The sequence below is a fragment of the Triturus cristatus genome, chromosome 3_1 (genome assembly GCF_964204655.1).
Source record: "Triturus cristatus chromosome 3_1, aTriCri1.1, whole genome shotgun sequence".
Taxonomy (NCBI): Eukaryota; Metazoa; Chordata; class Amphibia; order Caudata; family Salamandridae; genus Triturus; species Triturus cristatus.
In genome coordinates, this window is record NC_140583.1 from 729,483,044 (window position 1) to 729,498,032 (window position 14,989).

At 56.0% G+C, this 14,989-nt stretch overlaps 2 protein-coding genes across 3 annotated transcripts in view; one reads left to right on the forward strand and one right to left on the reverse strand.

Annotated features, from left to right (window-relative positions):
* CRACR2B (calcium release activated channel regulator 2B) overlaps positions 1 to 14,989 on the forward strand; it is a 351,421-nt gene that overhangs the window by 62,286 nt on the left and 274,146 nt on the right. The gene's annotated exons all lie outside the window — the stretch shown is intronic.
* LOC146860883 (uncharacterized) lies at positions 487 to 1,827 on the reverse strand. The gene has a single exon (XM_085646177.1). It carries the CDS (start codon positions 1,825 to 1,827, stop codon positions 487 to 489), a length of 1,341 nt encoding a protein of 446 aa, XP_085502303.1.

Genomic DNA, 14,989 nt, shown 5'->3' on the forward strand with positions numbered 1-14,989 from the left:
CCCCTTCTCTCCGTATGCACGCTGTTCCCGCGTCCACCACTGAGGGTGCTACCAACTCGCTGACCCTGTATGCCCCGAAGAATGCTACTGCAAATGCCGCCCGGAACAATGAGGTTTCATGCCTCGAGGAGCATATCCCGGCCAGGGCCCCCAGCATCGCCTGGAGTAATCTGAAGTGGATGGGGCGCCTCACGTCATCTGGTGCCCGCTGTAACCTACCCCACCCTTTCATGGCCATCCGACATTCAAACGCCCTTGTTTGGTCGTCGCGCCCTGCCATCTTTGTGTAATATGCTATTGCACTTAAATGTGCTTGTGCCCACAATTTTGACTTCCCTTCCTTGAAGGCCCAGTCGATGAATTCTAGGATGTCCCTTTTCCTGGCCCATTGCCCCATGTGTAGGCCAACTTTGGCCCTGAAAGTCTTCCAGCACTTCCGGTACCGGCTGTTGGTTTTTGGGGCCAGTGCATTATCCAGCAGCCATCTCAAACCGCTTCCACCCATGCCCACGCTTCCTCCGGCATCGGGGTCATCTTCCTGTCTGCTCCCGGGGCCAGCTTCCTGAATCTTTCCCACTGGAAACGAGAAATAGCATCCGCCACTAAGTTTTCCGCCCCCGGAATGTGCCTTGCCCTCAGTGCAATGTTACCTTTCAATTGGCAGCCCACTAATAACCTCAGCAAGGTCGCTACAGCTGGGCAACGCGCCGCTCCTGTGTTGATTGCCTGCACCACTGCGTGGTTATCCGACCACAGTGTGATCTGCCTATTCGCTAGTTGGGGGGCCCAGATGTGGAAAGCTACAACTATGGGGAAAAGTTCTAGCAGTGATATATTCGCGGTTAGCCCGGCTGCGTGCCACGCCTCCGGCCATGCCCCTGCCGACCACGCCGACCCCAAGAGAGCCCCGAAGCCGTACCCCCCTGCTGCGTCAGTGTAGAGTTCTAACTCGCTGGCCAGGACCCAGGGGGCCCGCCAGATCAGGGTGCCGTTGAACTCTGCCAGAAAACTCTCCCATTGGACCAGGTCGTCCCTCACTCCCTGTGTAATGCGGACCTTGTGATGCCTCTGTGTCAAGCCCCTCGTACTCCAGGCTATCCGCCGGGCGAATGCGCGCCCTGCGGGAATTACCCTCATGGCAAAATTCAATTTCCCCAGTAGCTGTTGTAACTCTCCCAGAGTCGCCTTCTTCTGCTGCCTCAACCTACGTATGTCGCTAAGCATGTCCGCTATTTTATCGGTTGGCAGCCTGCATGGCCCTGCTAATGAATCCAGCTCTATCCCCAGGAACGTCAGTTTCGTTGTGGGGCCCTCGGTTTTCTCGTGAGCCAGAGGGATGCCTAGCTCCTGCGTCAAAGCCCCGAAGCTATTGAGGAGGTTGGCGCAGTCCTCTGTGCCTGCCCTTCCCACGAACAAGAAGTCGTCCAGGTAGTGGACCCGCCCCCCTCTCGGTGTCCGTTGGCCCAGCTCCCACTCTAAGAAACTGCTAAAGGCTTCGAAATGTGCGCACGAGATTGAGCAGCCCATGGGGAGGCACCTATCGTAGTAGTAACCCCCCTCCAGTTTAAAGCCCAATAAATGATAGCTGTCCGGGTGCACTGGCAGCAGTCTGAATGCTGATTCTATATCACACTTGGCCATGAGGGCCCCCGCCCCCTCCTGTCTAACCAGGTCCACCGCATCGTCAACCGAGGCGTAGGCCACCGAGCATGCTCCCTGCTCCAACCAGTCGTTGACTGACTCCCCCTCCGGGTATGACAGGTGGTGAATCAAACGGAATTTACCAGGCTCTTTCTTGGGGACTAAGCCCAACGGGGATATCACCATGTCCTCTAGCGGTGGGGAGGGGAAAGGACCCGCCACCCGGCCCAACCCAACTTCCTTTTCCACCTTTAGCCTAGCTGCCTCGGGGTTGTCTTTGACTGACTTCAAATTATTGCTTTCCCGTGTTCCAACGGGGCTGTTATATGGTATGGGGAAACCCTGCGTAAACCCCTCCGCCAATAATTCCTTGTCTGTTGATTTATGGTACCTGTGCAACAGTTGCAATAGTCTGCCTGCTCTTATGGGTGTTGGGAGCGCCTGTCCTCCGCCCCCTCTCCCCCTGGCCCCTCCTGCTGGGGCCTGCTTCTCATTTCTTTGGTTCTGGCTTTGGTTTCTCTGCCGCTTGCCCTGTAGTTCGCCGGCATCGTATCGCAGGGTGGTTCCCCCCACAGGACCCGCATTCATGCTTGAACTTGCACGCGGTCCCCCATTTACACTCGTCTTTGTCAAACTTCCAGCACGCCTTGTTGGATTTTGTGGCTGGTTGGCCCCGTGCCTTGGGATCTTTCCCGTGCCCTTCAAATCTGCCCTTACTCCCGTAGGGACGAAAATTAAGCTCCTTTAACCCCACCCCTTCTCTGGCTGCCACCATGTGTTTGGAATAGCCCTCCATGTCCTGGCAGTCCCAGCCTATCGTTGGCCATACCTGCATTTTTTCCCTGAACCCTTCGTCGTACTGTAGCCATGCATTCCCCTGGAACTGCTGCTGCGCCTCATGCACCTTCTGCTCATATAGGATCAGTGATGCTGCACTCTGCGGGAATTTCTCAATAAACACGCAAGCTAATGTCCTAAAGGCTTTCAACCAGTTTTCTATATTTCTGTCCACCCTGGGTTTCCTGGGGCCCCTCCTGTCCTCGTCCTTCCTGTCTTGCGTGGTGAGATCTAAGCCTGCCTGCCTTACTTCGAGCAGGGAGAATATGTCAATAAACTCCTTCCTCCAGATTCTCTCCTTAACTGGTAGTGGGATGAGGTTTGCCAGACCCTACAACCTTGTTGTCGTGGGCGGTTCGCTTGGGGATGGGCGCATATATTCGCAGGCTGGCTTACCCTCGACTGCCCCGGCTGTACCCGCGCCCTCCCCCGTTGTGGCCCCTGTGCGCTCCTGTTGAGCTAGCTCCGCACCTGTCCCTTCTCCCTGGCTGCCCCTTGGAGGCTCCCCTTGTGCCCCTGGGTTGGCTGCTTTGTCTCCCGCAAGGCTCCTAGTTGGGCCCCCTGTGGCCCAAGGTGCATTTCCCGGGAATGGGACCCCACTCCCTGGCCATTGCCACCAGGGTAACCATGGCGGTGGTTGCATCACCCCCTCCGGCCAGGCCTCCCCCTGGAAGCTCCTTCCCCCTGAGCCCGCGCCTGTTTGCCAGGGGGGTGGCGTGTGCCACGGCCCCTGGGCTGTCGTGTTGTGTTCCATACCTGTGTTAGCCTGTGGCCCCTGTCTGTCCTGTGGCCCCAGCCCCCTTGTTCGCCCCTGTGCGCTGCGTGGTTGTCCATGCTTACCCAGGGTGCTTTTCTTGGGTCCTTCCTGAGGGGCCGCCGTGCTGGCCACAGACCCCTCGCCTTCGCTGCCCTCTTCTGAATCCGAGCTGTCCACCTGCACTGCTGCTGCATGGGCCTTTCTCCTGGACGCCTGAGGAGGGGTCCCCTCGGTATTTGCCTGTGATCTGCTCCTGCGGGGGGGCGCTGTGTTGGCTGCAGACCCCCCCTTTTTCGTTTTCTTTGGTGGTGGTGGCGGCGGTGAAGCCTGGCCCTGCCGTTTCCCTTTCCCGGGGGGGGCTTCCCTGATTTGCTGCTCCATCCAGCTCCTGCCCTTCAGCGCCACCAGTGCCCTCGCCTGCTCTAGCATGTCCCGCAGATCCTCGTCCAGATCGTCCTCCTTGTGCTTCCTTGCGTCTGCCTTCTTTGCGGCTGGCTGCTCCTGTAGCTCCCTGAAGCGAGCCGGGGGCTGCTTCTTCCTCCCTGTAGCCCCTTTCCTGTTTGCCATCCTCCGCACCGTGTATCCTCTCCTTTCGCGCTGGGCAGCTCACCTCCACTGATCCACTACCGTGTACTGCCCCTTTAAGGGGGCGCGCCTTTCTCGAGCGCGTTCAAAAACCCCTGGGCGGAAGTGAAGGCGGGGACGCTAGTGAGGGAAGCTGCCTGGGATCCTGTGTGCCGCCAAGCAGGTCGCGGCTGATTCCGCCGTTACCTCCGCTGCTTCCCGGGCTCCCTCGGTGCGCAGACGCCGTGTATACCTCCTCCCGCTGCCTGTGATGGGGGCGGCCCCTGCTCTGCTTCCGTCCTGCTGCTCAGTCGACAGCGAGGCTCCTTCGAAGCATCCAGCACCCCCGATCCTTTCCCGTTGTTCCTTTGTGAAGCGTGGGCTGAGCCGATGCTGGAGCATCCGAGTCCTCGACGCGCCACGATTTAGGCGCCAAAATCCGATTTTCCGCCGCCGGTCGTCCAGGTAAGCCCACGATTCTTCCTCTTCTTTCTCCCTTGGCCCGGGGAGGGGATTTGTGGCTACTGGCCCGGGTGTCCCCCCTTTTATCCCCCCCCTTGGCCCCTGAGCTTGCTCCCTGATTGGGAGGGGTTGCTTGGGCCATCGGGGGCCAATCCTGGCCCCCGTCGGCCTAGCCCCTATGTAAATGCCTGAGAGGGGGTGGCCGGGGGAGGGGCGCCGCCCCCGGACGGCGTTTTGCCCGGGCCTCTACTTGGTCCGGCTTCGCCTCCCCGGCCCGGGTTCTAATTTGTCAAATAAAATAAGTGCAGGGGCTCTCGTCAGGAGGCAGCTTGCCCCACCCCATTTCTCCTGTTAGCACCGCCTGAAACAGAACCAACCAATAACCCTGAAAGTGGGTAGAGAGTGTGGCATAATGGCCAGAGCTGCTGACTTTGGTGCCGGGGAATCGGGTTTGAGTCTGGCCTCAGCTCAACGTCCTGTGATGCTGGGCACATCACCTAATCTCCTCGTAAAAGAATGTGTCCTTAACTAGTGCCCATGAAAAGCGCTGGTGTTGATGATTAAGTGCTGGTGCTGAGCACCGGAAACCACAGGCTAAAATTCAGCACTGCATATGGCCCAACTTCTCCTTGCAAGACCTTCTTTTCAGACCATCATCCTGTCATAGACAGGTTCATTAATAACAGCTTTGAGTAATTACGCGTATGTCAGTGTTCTTATCTATAGGTCAGCACACATAACCAGCCTTGATTACCAATAACACTAACTTGTCAAACTTGAATAAGAAACCGGTTTAAATTGCATACCCCGGGATAAGCGGACTAATCCCCATCTCTTCCTGTGACTGATAGCGAACACTGAGTACCCAAGGCTGACGCGCTACTTGTCCTACAAGGGCATCCATGGCAAGCGAAAGGAAATGAAGAGGAGCGCGCGGCTGACTCCAAGAGCAGAACATAGAGCTCCGCCTTCGAAGGGATGCCTGCAGTGAGGGTGACACTGCCAGGGACTGCAGAGAGGGTGACACTGCCAGGGCCTGCAGAGAGGGTGACACTGCCAGGGACTGCAGAGAGGGTGACACTGCCAGGGACTGCAGAAAGGGTGACACTGCCAGAGACGGCAGAGAGGGTGACACTACCAGGGGCTGCAGGGAGGGTGACACTGCCAAGGACTGCAGAGAGGGGGACACTGCCAGGGCCTGCAGAGAGGGGGACACTGCCAGGGACTGCAGTGAGAGTGACTCTGCCAGCGACTGATGAGAGGGTGACACTGCCAGAGGCGGCAGAGAGGGGGACACTGCCAGGGGCTGCAGAGAGGGTGACACTACCAGGGGCTGCAGAGAGGTTGACACTGCCAGGGCCTGCAGAGAGGGTGACACTGCCAGAGACGGCAGAGAGGGGGACACTGCCAGGGGCTGCAGAGAGGGTGACACTGCCAAGGACTGCAGAAAGGGTGAAACTGCCAGGGACTGCAAAGAGGGTGACACTGCCAAAGACGGCCGAGAGGGTGACACTGCCAGGGACTGCAGAGAGGGTGACACTGCCAAGGACTACAGAGAGGGTGACACTGCCAGGACCTGCAGAGAGGGTGACAATGCCAAGGACTGCAGAGAGGATGACACTGCCAGGGACTGCAAAGAGGGTGACACTGCCAAAGACGGCCGAGAGGGTGACACTGCCAGGGACTGTGGAGAGGGTGACACTGCCAGAGACGGCAGAGAGGGGGACACTGCCAGGGGCTGTAGAGAGGGTGACACTGCCAAGGACTGCAGAAAGGGTGAAACTGCCAGGGACTGCAAAGAGGGTGACACTGCCAAGGACTACAGAGAGGGTGACACTGCCAAGGCCTGCAGAGAGGGTGACACTGCCAGGGCCTGCAGAGAGGGTGACAATGCCAAGGACTGCAGAGAGGATGACACTGCCAGGGACTGCAAATAGGGTGAAACTGCCAAAGACGGCCGAGAGGGTGACACTGCCAGGGACTGCGGAGAGGGTGACACTGCCAGAGACGGCAGAGAGGTGGACACTGCCTTGGGCTGTAGAGAGGGTGACACTGCCAAGGACTGCAGAAAGGGTGAAACTGCCAGGGACTGCAAAGAGGGTGACACTGCCAAAGACGGCCGAGAGAGTGACACTGCTAGGGACTGCAGAGAGGGTGACACTGCCAGAGACGGCAGAGAGGGTGACACTGCCAGGGACTGCGGAGAGGGTGACACTGCTAAGGCCTGCCGAGAGGGTGACACCTCCAGGCACTGCAGAGAGAAGACACTGCCAGGAACTGCAGAGAGGGTGACACTGCCAGGCACTGCAGAGAGGGTGACAATCAATCAATCAATCAAGGACATTTATAGAGCGCACTACCTACCCATAGGGTCTCAAGGCGCTGGGGGGAGGGGGGTGCCGTTACTGCTCGAACAGCCAGGTCTTCAGCTTCTTCCTGAAGGAGAGGTGGTCTTGGGTCAGGCGCAGGTCGGTCGGGAGGGAGTTCCAGGTCTTGGCGGCCAGGTAGGAGAAGGACCTTCCTCCTGTTGTCGCTCTTCGGATGCGGGGGACGGCGGCGAGGGCGTGGTTGGCTGAGCGGAGGTGGCGTTTGGGAGCGTAGAAGTTGATTCGGTTGTTGAGGTAGCTCGGGCCTTGGTCGTGTAGGGCTTTGTGTGCGTGGGTGATGAGGAGGCGGAAGGTGATTCTTTTGTTGACGGGGAGCCAATGCAGGTCTCTGAGATGTCCGGAGATGTGGCTGGTTCGCGGGATGTCGAGGATGAGTCTGGCTGAGGCGTTCTGGATCCGCTGGAGTCTCTTCTGGAGCTTGGCGGTGGTGCCGGCGTAGAGGGCGTTGCCGTAGTCCAGTCGACTGGTGACGAGGGCCTGGGTGACGGTCTTCCTGGTCTCGGTGGGGATCCACCAGAAGATCTTCCGTAGCATGCGTAGGATGTTGAAGCACGCCGAGGAGACGGTGTTGACTTGCCTGGTCATGGAGAGAGAGGAGTCCAGGATGAAGCCCAGGTTGCGTGCGTGGTCTGTCGGTTTGGGTGCGGTGCCCAGGGCGGGGGGCCACCAGGAGTCGTCCCAGGCGGAGGGTGAAGAGCCTAGGATGAGGACCTCCGTCTTGTCTGAGTTCAGTTTCAGGCGGCTGGTCGTCATCCACTCGGCTACCTCTTTCATCCCTTCGTGCAGATTGGCTCTGGCGGCGGCGGGGTCGTTGGTCAGGGAGAGGATCAGCTGGGTGTCGTCGGCGTAGGAGATTATGTTGAGGTTGTGTTGGCGTGCGATGGCCGCGAGGGGGCTCATGTAGATGTTGAAGAGGGTGGGGCTCAGCGAGGATCCTTGAGGGACGCCGCAGATGACTTCGGTGGCCTCTGACTTGTACGGTGGTAGGCGGACTCTCTGTGTTCTTCCGTCGAGGAAGGAGATGATCCATTCCAGAGCCTTCTCCTGGATTCCGACGTTGCTGAGGCGCTGTACTAGGGTGCGGTGGCAGACAGTGTCGAATGCCGCGGAGAGGTCTAGGAGGATGAGGGCCGCTGTTTCTCCGTTGTCCATCAGGGCTCGGATGTCATCGGTGGCGGCGATGAGGGCGGTCTCGGTGCTGTGGTTGGCTCGGAAGCCAGACTGTGAGGGGTCGAGGGATCCATTCATCTCAAGGAAGGCGGCCAGCTGCTTGTTGACGGTCTTCTCGATGACTTTGGCTGGAAACGGGAGGAGCGAAATGGGGCGGTAATTCTTGAGTTCGGTGGGGTCCGCTGTGGGTTTCTTGAGTAGAGCGCTGAGTTCGGCGTGCTTCCAGCTCTCAGGGAAGGTGACGGTGTCGAAGGATGTGTTGATGATGTCTCGCAGGTGGGGTGCGATGACAGCGTCGGCTTTGTTGTAGACGTGGTGGGGGCAGGGGTCGGTCGGAGATCCTGAGTGGATGGAGTTCATCGTGCGGACGGTGTCTTCGGTGCTGATCGGAGTCCAGGCGCGGAGGGTGGTGGTGGGGGGTGGTGGTTCGGTCGTGGTGTGCGTTGGTTGGTTGTTGAAGCTGTTGTGTATGTCCGCGATCTTGTTGTGGAAGTATGAGGCCAGGCACTGCAGAGAGGGTGACACTGCCAGGCACAGCAGAGAGAAGACACTGCCAGGTACTGCAGAGAGGGTGACACTGCCAAGGACTGCGGAGAGGGTGACACTGCCAGAGACGGCAGAGATGGTGACACTGCCAAGGACTGCAGAGAGGGTGACACTGTCAGGGCCTGCAGAGAGGGTGACACTTCCAAGGACTGCAGAGAGGGTGACACTGCCAGGTACTGCAAAAAGGGTGACACTGCCAGAGACGGCAGAGAGGGTGACACTGCCAGAGACGGCAGAGAGGGTGACACTGCCAAAGACGGCCGAGAGGGTGACACTGCTAGGGACTGCAGAGAGGATGACACTGCCAGAGACGGCAGAGAGGGTGACATAGCCAGGGGCTGCAGAGAGGGTGACAATACCAGGGACTGCAGAGAGGGGGACACTGCCAGGAACTGCAGAGAGGGTGACACTGCCAAGGACTGCAGAGAGGGTGACACTGCCAGGCACTGCAGAGAGGGTGACACTGCCTGGGACTGCAGAGAGGGTGACACTGCCGAGCACTGCAGAGAGGGTGACATGGCTAGGTGCAGCTGAGAGGGTGAAACTGCCAGGGGCTGCAGAGAGGGTGACACTGCTAGGGACGGCAGAGAGGGTGACACTGCCAGGGGCTGCAGAGAGGGTGACACTGCCAGTGACTGCAGAGAGGGTGACACTGCCAGGGACTGCAGTGAGAGTGACTCTGCCAGCGACTGATGAGAGGGTGACACTGCCAGGGACGTCAGAGAGGGTGACACTGCCAGGGTCTGCAGAGAGGGTGACACTGCCAGGGACTGCAGGGAGGGTGACACTGCCAGGGGCTGCAGAGAGGGTGACACTGCCAGGGACTGCAGAGAGGGTGACACCGCCAGGGACTGCGGAGAGAGTGACACCTCCAGGCACTGCAGAGAGAAGACACTGCCAGGCACTGCAGAGAGGGTGACACTGCCAGGGGACTGCAGAGAGGGTGACACTGCCGAGCACTGCAGAGAGGGTGACATGGCTAGGTGCTGCTGAGAGGGTGAAACTGCCAGGGGCTGCAGAGAGGGTGACACTGCTAGGGACGGCAGAGAGGGTGACACGGTCAGGGGCTGCAGAGAGGGTGACACTGCCAGTGACTGCAGACAGGGTGACACTGCCAGGGACTGCAGTGAGAGTGACTCTGCCAGCGACTGATGAGAGGGTGACACTGCCAGGGACGTCAGAGAGGGTGACACTATCAGCGTCTGCAGAGAGGGTTACACTGCCAGGACTTCAGAGAGGGTGACACTGCCATAGACTGCAGAGAGGGTGACACTGCCAGGGGCTGCAGAAAGGGTGACACTCCCAAGGAATGCAGACAGGGTGACCAGGCCAGGGACTGCAGAGAGGGTGACACTGCCAAGGTCTGCAGAGAGGGGGACACTGCCACGTGCTGCAGACGGGGTGACACTGCCAGGGACTGCAGAGAGGGTGACACTGTCAGGGTCTGCAGAGAGGGTTACACTGCCAGGACTTCAGAGAGGGTGACACTGCCATAGACTGCAGAGAGGGTGACACTGCCAGGGGCTGCAGAGAGGGTGACACTGCCAGGGACTGCAGAGAGGGTGACACCGCCAGGGACTGCGGAGAGGGTGACACCTCCAGGCACTGCAGAGAGAAGACACTGCCAGGCACTGCAGAGAGGGTGACACTGCTGGGGACTGCAGAGAGGGTGACACTGCCAGTGTCTACAGAGAGGGTAACACTGCCAGGGACACTTCCGGGCACTGCAGAGAGGGTGACATGGCTAGGGGCTGCAGAGAGGGTGAAACTGCCAAGGGCTGCAGACAGGGTGACACTGCTAGGGACGGCAGAGAGGGTGACACTGCCAAGGGCTGCAGAGAGGGTGACACTGCCAGTGTCTGCAGAGAGGGTGACACTGCCAGGGACTGCAGTGAGAGTGACTCTGCCAGCGACTGATGAGAGGGTGACACTGTCAGGGACGTCAGAGAGGGTGACACTTCCAGGGTGTGCAGAGAGGGTGACACTGCCAGGGACTGCAGCTAATCAATAATGCTCAAGCCCCAGGCTTGGGCCTGTGCCTAGTCTCCAGCAGTTATCACTGGCTTTAAAAAGATGCTAAGCGGGGAGTGCTGTTATTGGTAGAAAGGGAAACAAAACTTCAGAGCTGGCCTGCCCCAGGGATCACAAGAGAACTCTGAACTCTACTGGAGCAATTTTAACCCTTACGTATGTGAGATTATGTGATTCAGGTTGTATTATGTCCGTGTGGCAACAGTATAATCAATAGGACAGAGAGACACTAGTGACGCTAACCAGTCGTGGGTTGTACTCCTGGAGTAATCTGTAGCAAGTTACAGACAATAAAAAAGCAGGCACTGACAAAGCCAATAGGTCTCAACTTCAAACAGACAAGCTATTGACTTTGCCAGAGCTTGTTGGACCAGCAAGTGAATGCATGTGTCACAGCGCATGTGTACGCATGTTCGGCAATTTCAGAATGGGTTTCCTACTAAGCAAAACCCATTCCAAACTGGCTACCATGCACCACAACACATGCACGCAGGGACTGCAGCCATCTTGTTATTAGCATGCAGATGATGGGCTGTGAGGAGACATGCTGGAGTTGCTGGTGCTTGGATCCGTGTGCGCTGGCTGTGCAGGACTGATTTTCTGTGAGGAATGGCTGTGCCCGCCCTCCTGATGCTGCTGCTCTTGAGACCCACCCAGGGCTTTAAGTGGGCCTGGTCCTGCTGGTGCTCAGCACCAGCAGTTCTCAAAAGCAGGTGTCAAGATGGGTCCTATCAGGCTCTCCATTTTTGCCCTCACCCTCAGGGTGGAAAACAAAAATCTTAACTCTTCCTCAGTATCACCCTTCACTGCCTTTGAAGTAACTTCAAGGCTTGTTATAGCTCTTTCACAGTCTCATCATTTCAGAACTGAAGCATTTCCAATATTCTAGACAACAAAGCCATAGTTTCTGCTTATTTATCTTATGCAACTAAAAACCATCGACAACGCCAATACCCCTGGCTTCATGTATTATATATCTGGCTTTAATGACAGAAGCAGCAAAATGCTAGTCGGGTGGCACACTATGCTGAGCACAGATTCTCAGCTTACATGTTTAAAGCCACGCCCAAATTACATCAGCCACACTCCTTTGAGAGACCCCCAGTTGTTTCATCCCACTTAAAGCCCGGGACTCACCTAAGAAGTGAAGACATCTCCAGAAACCTTCATCAGAGGCCAGCCTGGCTGCATCTCTTAGGCTACAACGGTGCTTGAACCAGGACAACAGCATATTCAATTAAAATGAAATACATTTGTTTTGCGGGGTTGTTTCTGTATAATGAGGAAAGGATGGGTAGGTTCACCCACTCCTATGATGGTTGCCAACTAGAAATGTCACAACTGCCAGCGCATTTAGTGCCCATGGACCCTGGCGTACTACTACACCTACTACCCAGTAGCATAATGGTGAAAAAGTAGTACTCCTCTGAGGCAATGCAGATGTGAATGACACTTCCTTCAAACAATGGCTGAGGGGCTTACAAAAACAAACCAGTGGCTGGAGGGGGCTGGCTCAAACAAGGACTCTTGAATGTCCAAGCATTGCAATGGTAGCTCTCCTTGGAAGACTGATGCACCATGGAATGGACTGGGGACTGGGGAAGCTGACATGCTCCTCTTCCCTGATCTCAACCATGAGTGGCACCAGTGGCCCCACTGCTTTTCAGTAGCGTAAGAAAGGAAAAATAAAATGATAACACAATGTTATTATCATTTTATTTCCCCCTGCTAAAGCAGTTTTGCGGGGTGGGGCTGGGCTGCTCTGCTCAGCTCACAGAGCAGGGGAGGATTGGTGAGCACTTTGTAAGAGTGCATGACTTTTTGGCTGGATATCTTGGGTGACCAAACAGTCATGTGCACTTTGCATGTTCTCCGCCTACGGTGTATTACAGCCTGGCTGGAGAACATGCCCAGGCTCACACTGCTGTCTGAGTGCCAAACCACGGCACTCAGACCAAGCACAATGCTGCGTTGCAGTATTGTGATTGGCTTAGGGGAGCCTGTGTGCTTCCTGCTTGGTTCGGGCCGGAAGAGACGCCGAGAGACAACCGAGGAGGGACGCAGGGAAAAGGTAAGTGCAATCATATGTAAATTTGAGTTGGCTATGCTACAAAGGAGCAACCTGAATCATTCTGTAAAAAATGTAGGAAAAGCATTGTAAGAGAGTGCATCTGCCCTTACCCTTCCAGGCTGTCACTAAATCTCACAATTTCATTAGAGGTCAGTATACATCAGTGAATATCAAAGCATCCATCTGCAGTATTGGGGTAGTAGATAGAGCAAACATGCACTCTATTACTAACCAACAACACTGCATCACAACAAATGCTGATTAGGAGCAGAAAAAAGTACAAGATAAACCTTGAACTGAAGTAGTTGTTCGACAAATCATAGGCTTAATGCCAAGAATGTGTGTCAGGCTGGCAGCCGGGTCGTGGCCCAGCACAGTGTGACCGCTGACTTATTGCAGTAGCAGTCTGTGGAAGCCTCTCTATTAGCAGCCGAGTGACATGAAATATCTGAGCCATGTCCAGTTCTGATCCGATATGTCCTGCAATGCTACAGAACTGTTTGATGTAGTTTTCTAGATTTGCATTCCTCGGGCTGAAGAAATCTGTTATGAATAGTTCAGCACCCTACACTTCTCAGGACATGGTATTGGGTAGGTATCCCCATCTCTGGGGGCCCCAACGCTGGCCTACCCATTGGGGCTCTTCCCACGTCTACTCACAAAGTGAAGAACCTCTGCTTTTGGTTAGACTCCACTCAGTCTATGAAGCCACAGGCAGATGAGGTAACCTCCTCGTGTTTTGCCATCATGAAGTGACTAAAAATGATCCTGTGGGTACTTGCCTTCCCAGCTCAAAGAAACGTCATTCAAGCCACGATTCTGTCCAGGTTAGATTATGGTAAAATCCTACCCTAGGAGCTGACAAAACTGTGATCAGATGCCTCCTGGTGGTTCAGAACTCTGCCACCAGGCTACTTTTCCAGCTTCCCAAACATTCTAGTGCATCAGGTCTGCTTCGTGGCTCACAGTGGAGAAGTGTATCAATTTTAAGGCACTATGCTATATGTACAAAATCAAGTCACGCTCGGGACAACAATATTTGCAAAATCAAGCTACTCCCTACCACCCCCTCGGACTCTGTGCTCAGGCAATCAATCTCTCTTTTCAGTGCCCAGAGTTAGTCACACCCACATGGGTGGCCGCTCCTTCTCATATCTGGGCCCTAAGTTAATGAACGCTCTCCTGGAGTCCCTGAGATGTTGCAACTCTCCACTTACCTTCCGCAGGGAGATGAAAATCTCGTTATTCTTAGTCTCCTGCTAAGCTATCTTGCTTGTCCTCTAAGCACTGGGAAACCCTATGCGTAGCTACGCACTATAAAATAACTCATTAATAATAATAATGCCTAATCTTTGTACAGTGTTTAGAAACATTGTGTGTTATCCTCCAAAATAATTGCGTGCTTCATGACAAAGTAGAAAAAAACAGGGAAAATCTCTATTAAACAGCTGGTGTCGATAGGGAGTTCTGACTAGGGCTGGGCAAAAATATAATTAGAAGTCATTTACCATGCCTACATGGGTGGTGCAAAATGTATCATGCCAATGTCACTGGTGATGTTTTGTACTTAACATAAAATATAAAAAACATGTCACTTCCTTCAGGTGATTCCATGTTCAGAATTCGGAGGTGCCTTGGAAGTCTCAGTGAGGTTTCATTTAAAGCTTCAACCCAATAAGGGCTTCAGGAGGCCGGATACATTCTCTCGTATGTCTCCCTCTGTCACTCGGTGTGCATGGATTACAATATTGGGTTATGCTCTGGCAAGCGAAGGGTGAGGACACAGGAAACCCCCCTCCCTGGGCTCCGTTCTCCAGCATGCAGTGTCCCAAAGTGCTCGGGACAGAATCCCACAGGTCTGGGAAGGCCTACCCTGCCTGCCCAGGTTAAGAACCTCTGACTGGGTCTCAGGTCATTTCTCAGGTGGGCCCTATGGTGGAAGCCCCCAGCTCTGGGCTCCCTTCTTTGACCCTGGGCTACCTTCTCCAGATCTGTTCCCCCGCCCGCTGTGTCACAAAATGCCAGGGAAGTGGTCACACAGGCCCGGGAAGGCCTCTCCTGCCTACCTGGGTTAAGAAGCTCTGATTGGGCCCTGGGTCAGAGCTCTGCCAGGCCCTTGGGTGGAATCCTCCGGCCCTGGGTGCCATTCCCAAGCCTTCTGTGTCTCAAAGTGCCTGATACTGGGTACATCAAGTCCAGGAAAACCTCCCCTGTCTGCCTGGATTAAGAATCTCTGACCGGTCCTCAGGCCAGAGCTCCAGTCGGGCCCGGGAATGACAGCCCCAGCCCTGGGTTCTCTTTCCCAGCCCACTGTGCTGCAAAGTGCCCTCGATAGGGTCGTGCAGGCCCAAGACGGTCTCCCCTGCTTGCTCAGATTAAGAAGCTCTGACCAGTCCCCAGATCAAAGCCAGGAAGGACTGGGCACCGAAACCGGCCCTGGCAATCTGCTTGGCCTGGCCCCCTGGGGGTGTGGGAGTGAGGTTTCGGCCGAGCTGTTTGCTCAGGCCGGTTCCGCCGATTTTG

Bases quoted from the DNA above. Each gene is read 5' to 3' on its own strand.
- LOC146860883 (XM_085646177.1), bottom strand. From the start codon at position 1,827: ATGGTGATATCCCCGTTGGGCTTAGTCCCCAAGAAAGAGCCTGGTAAA.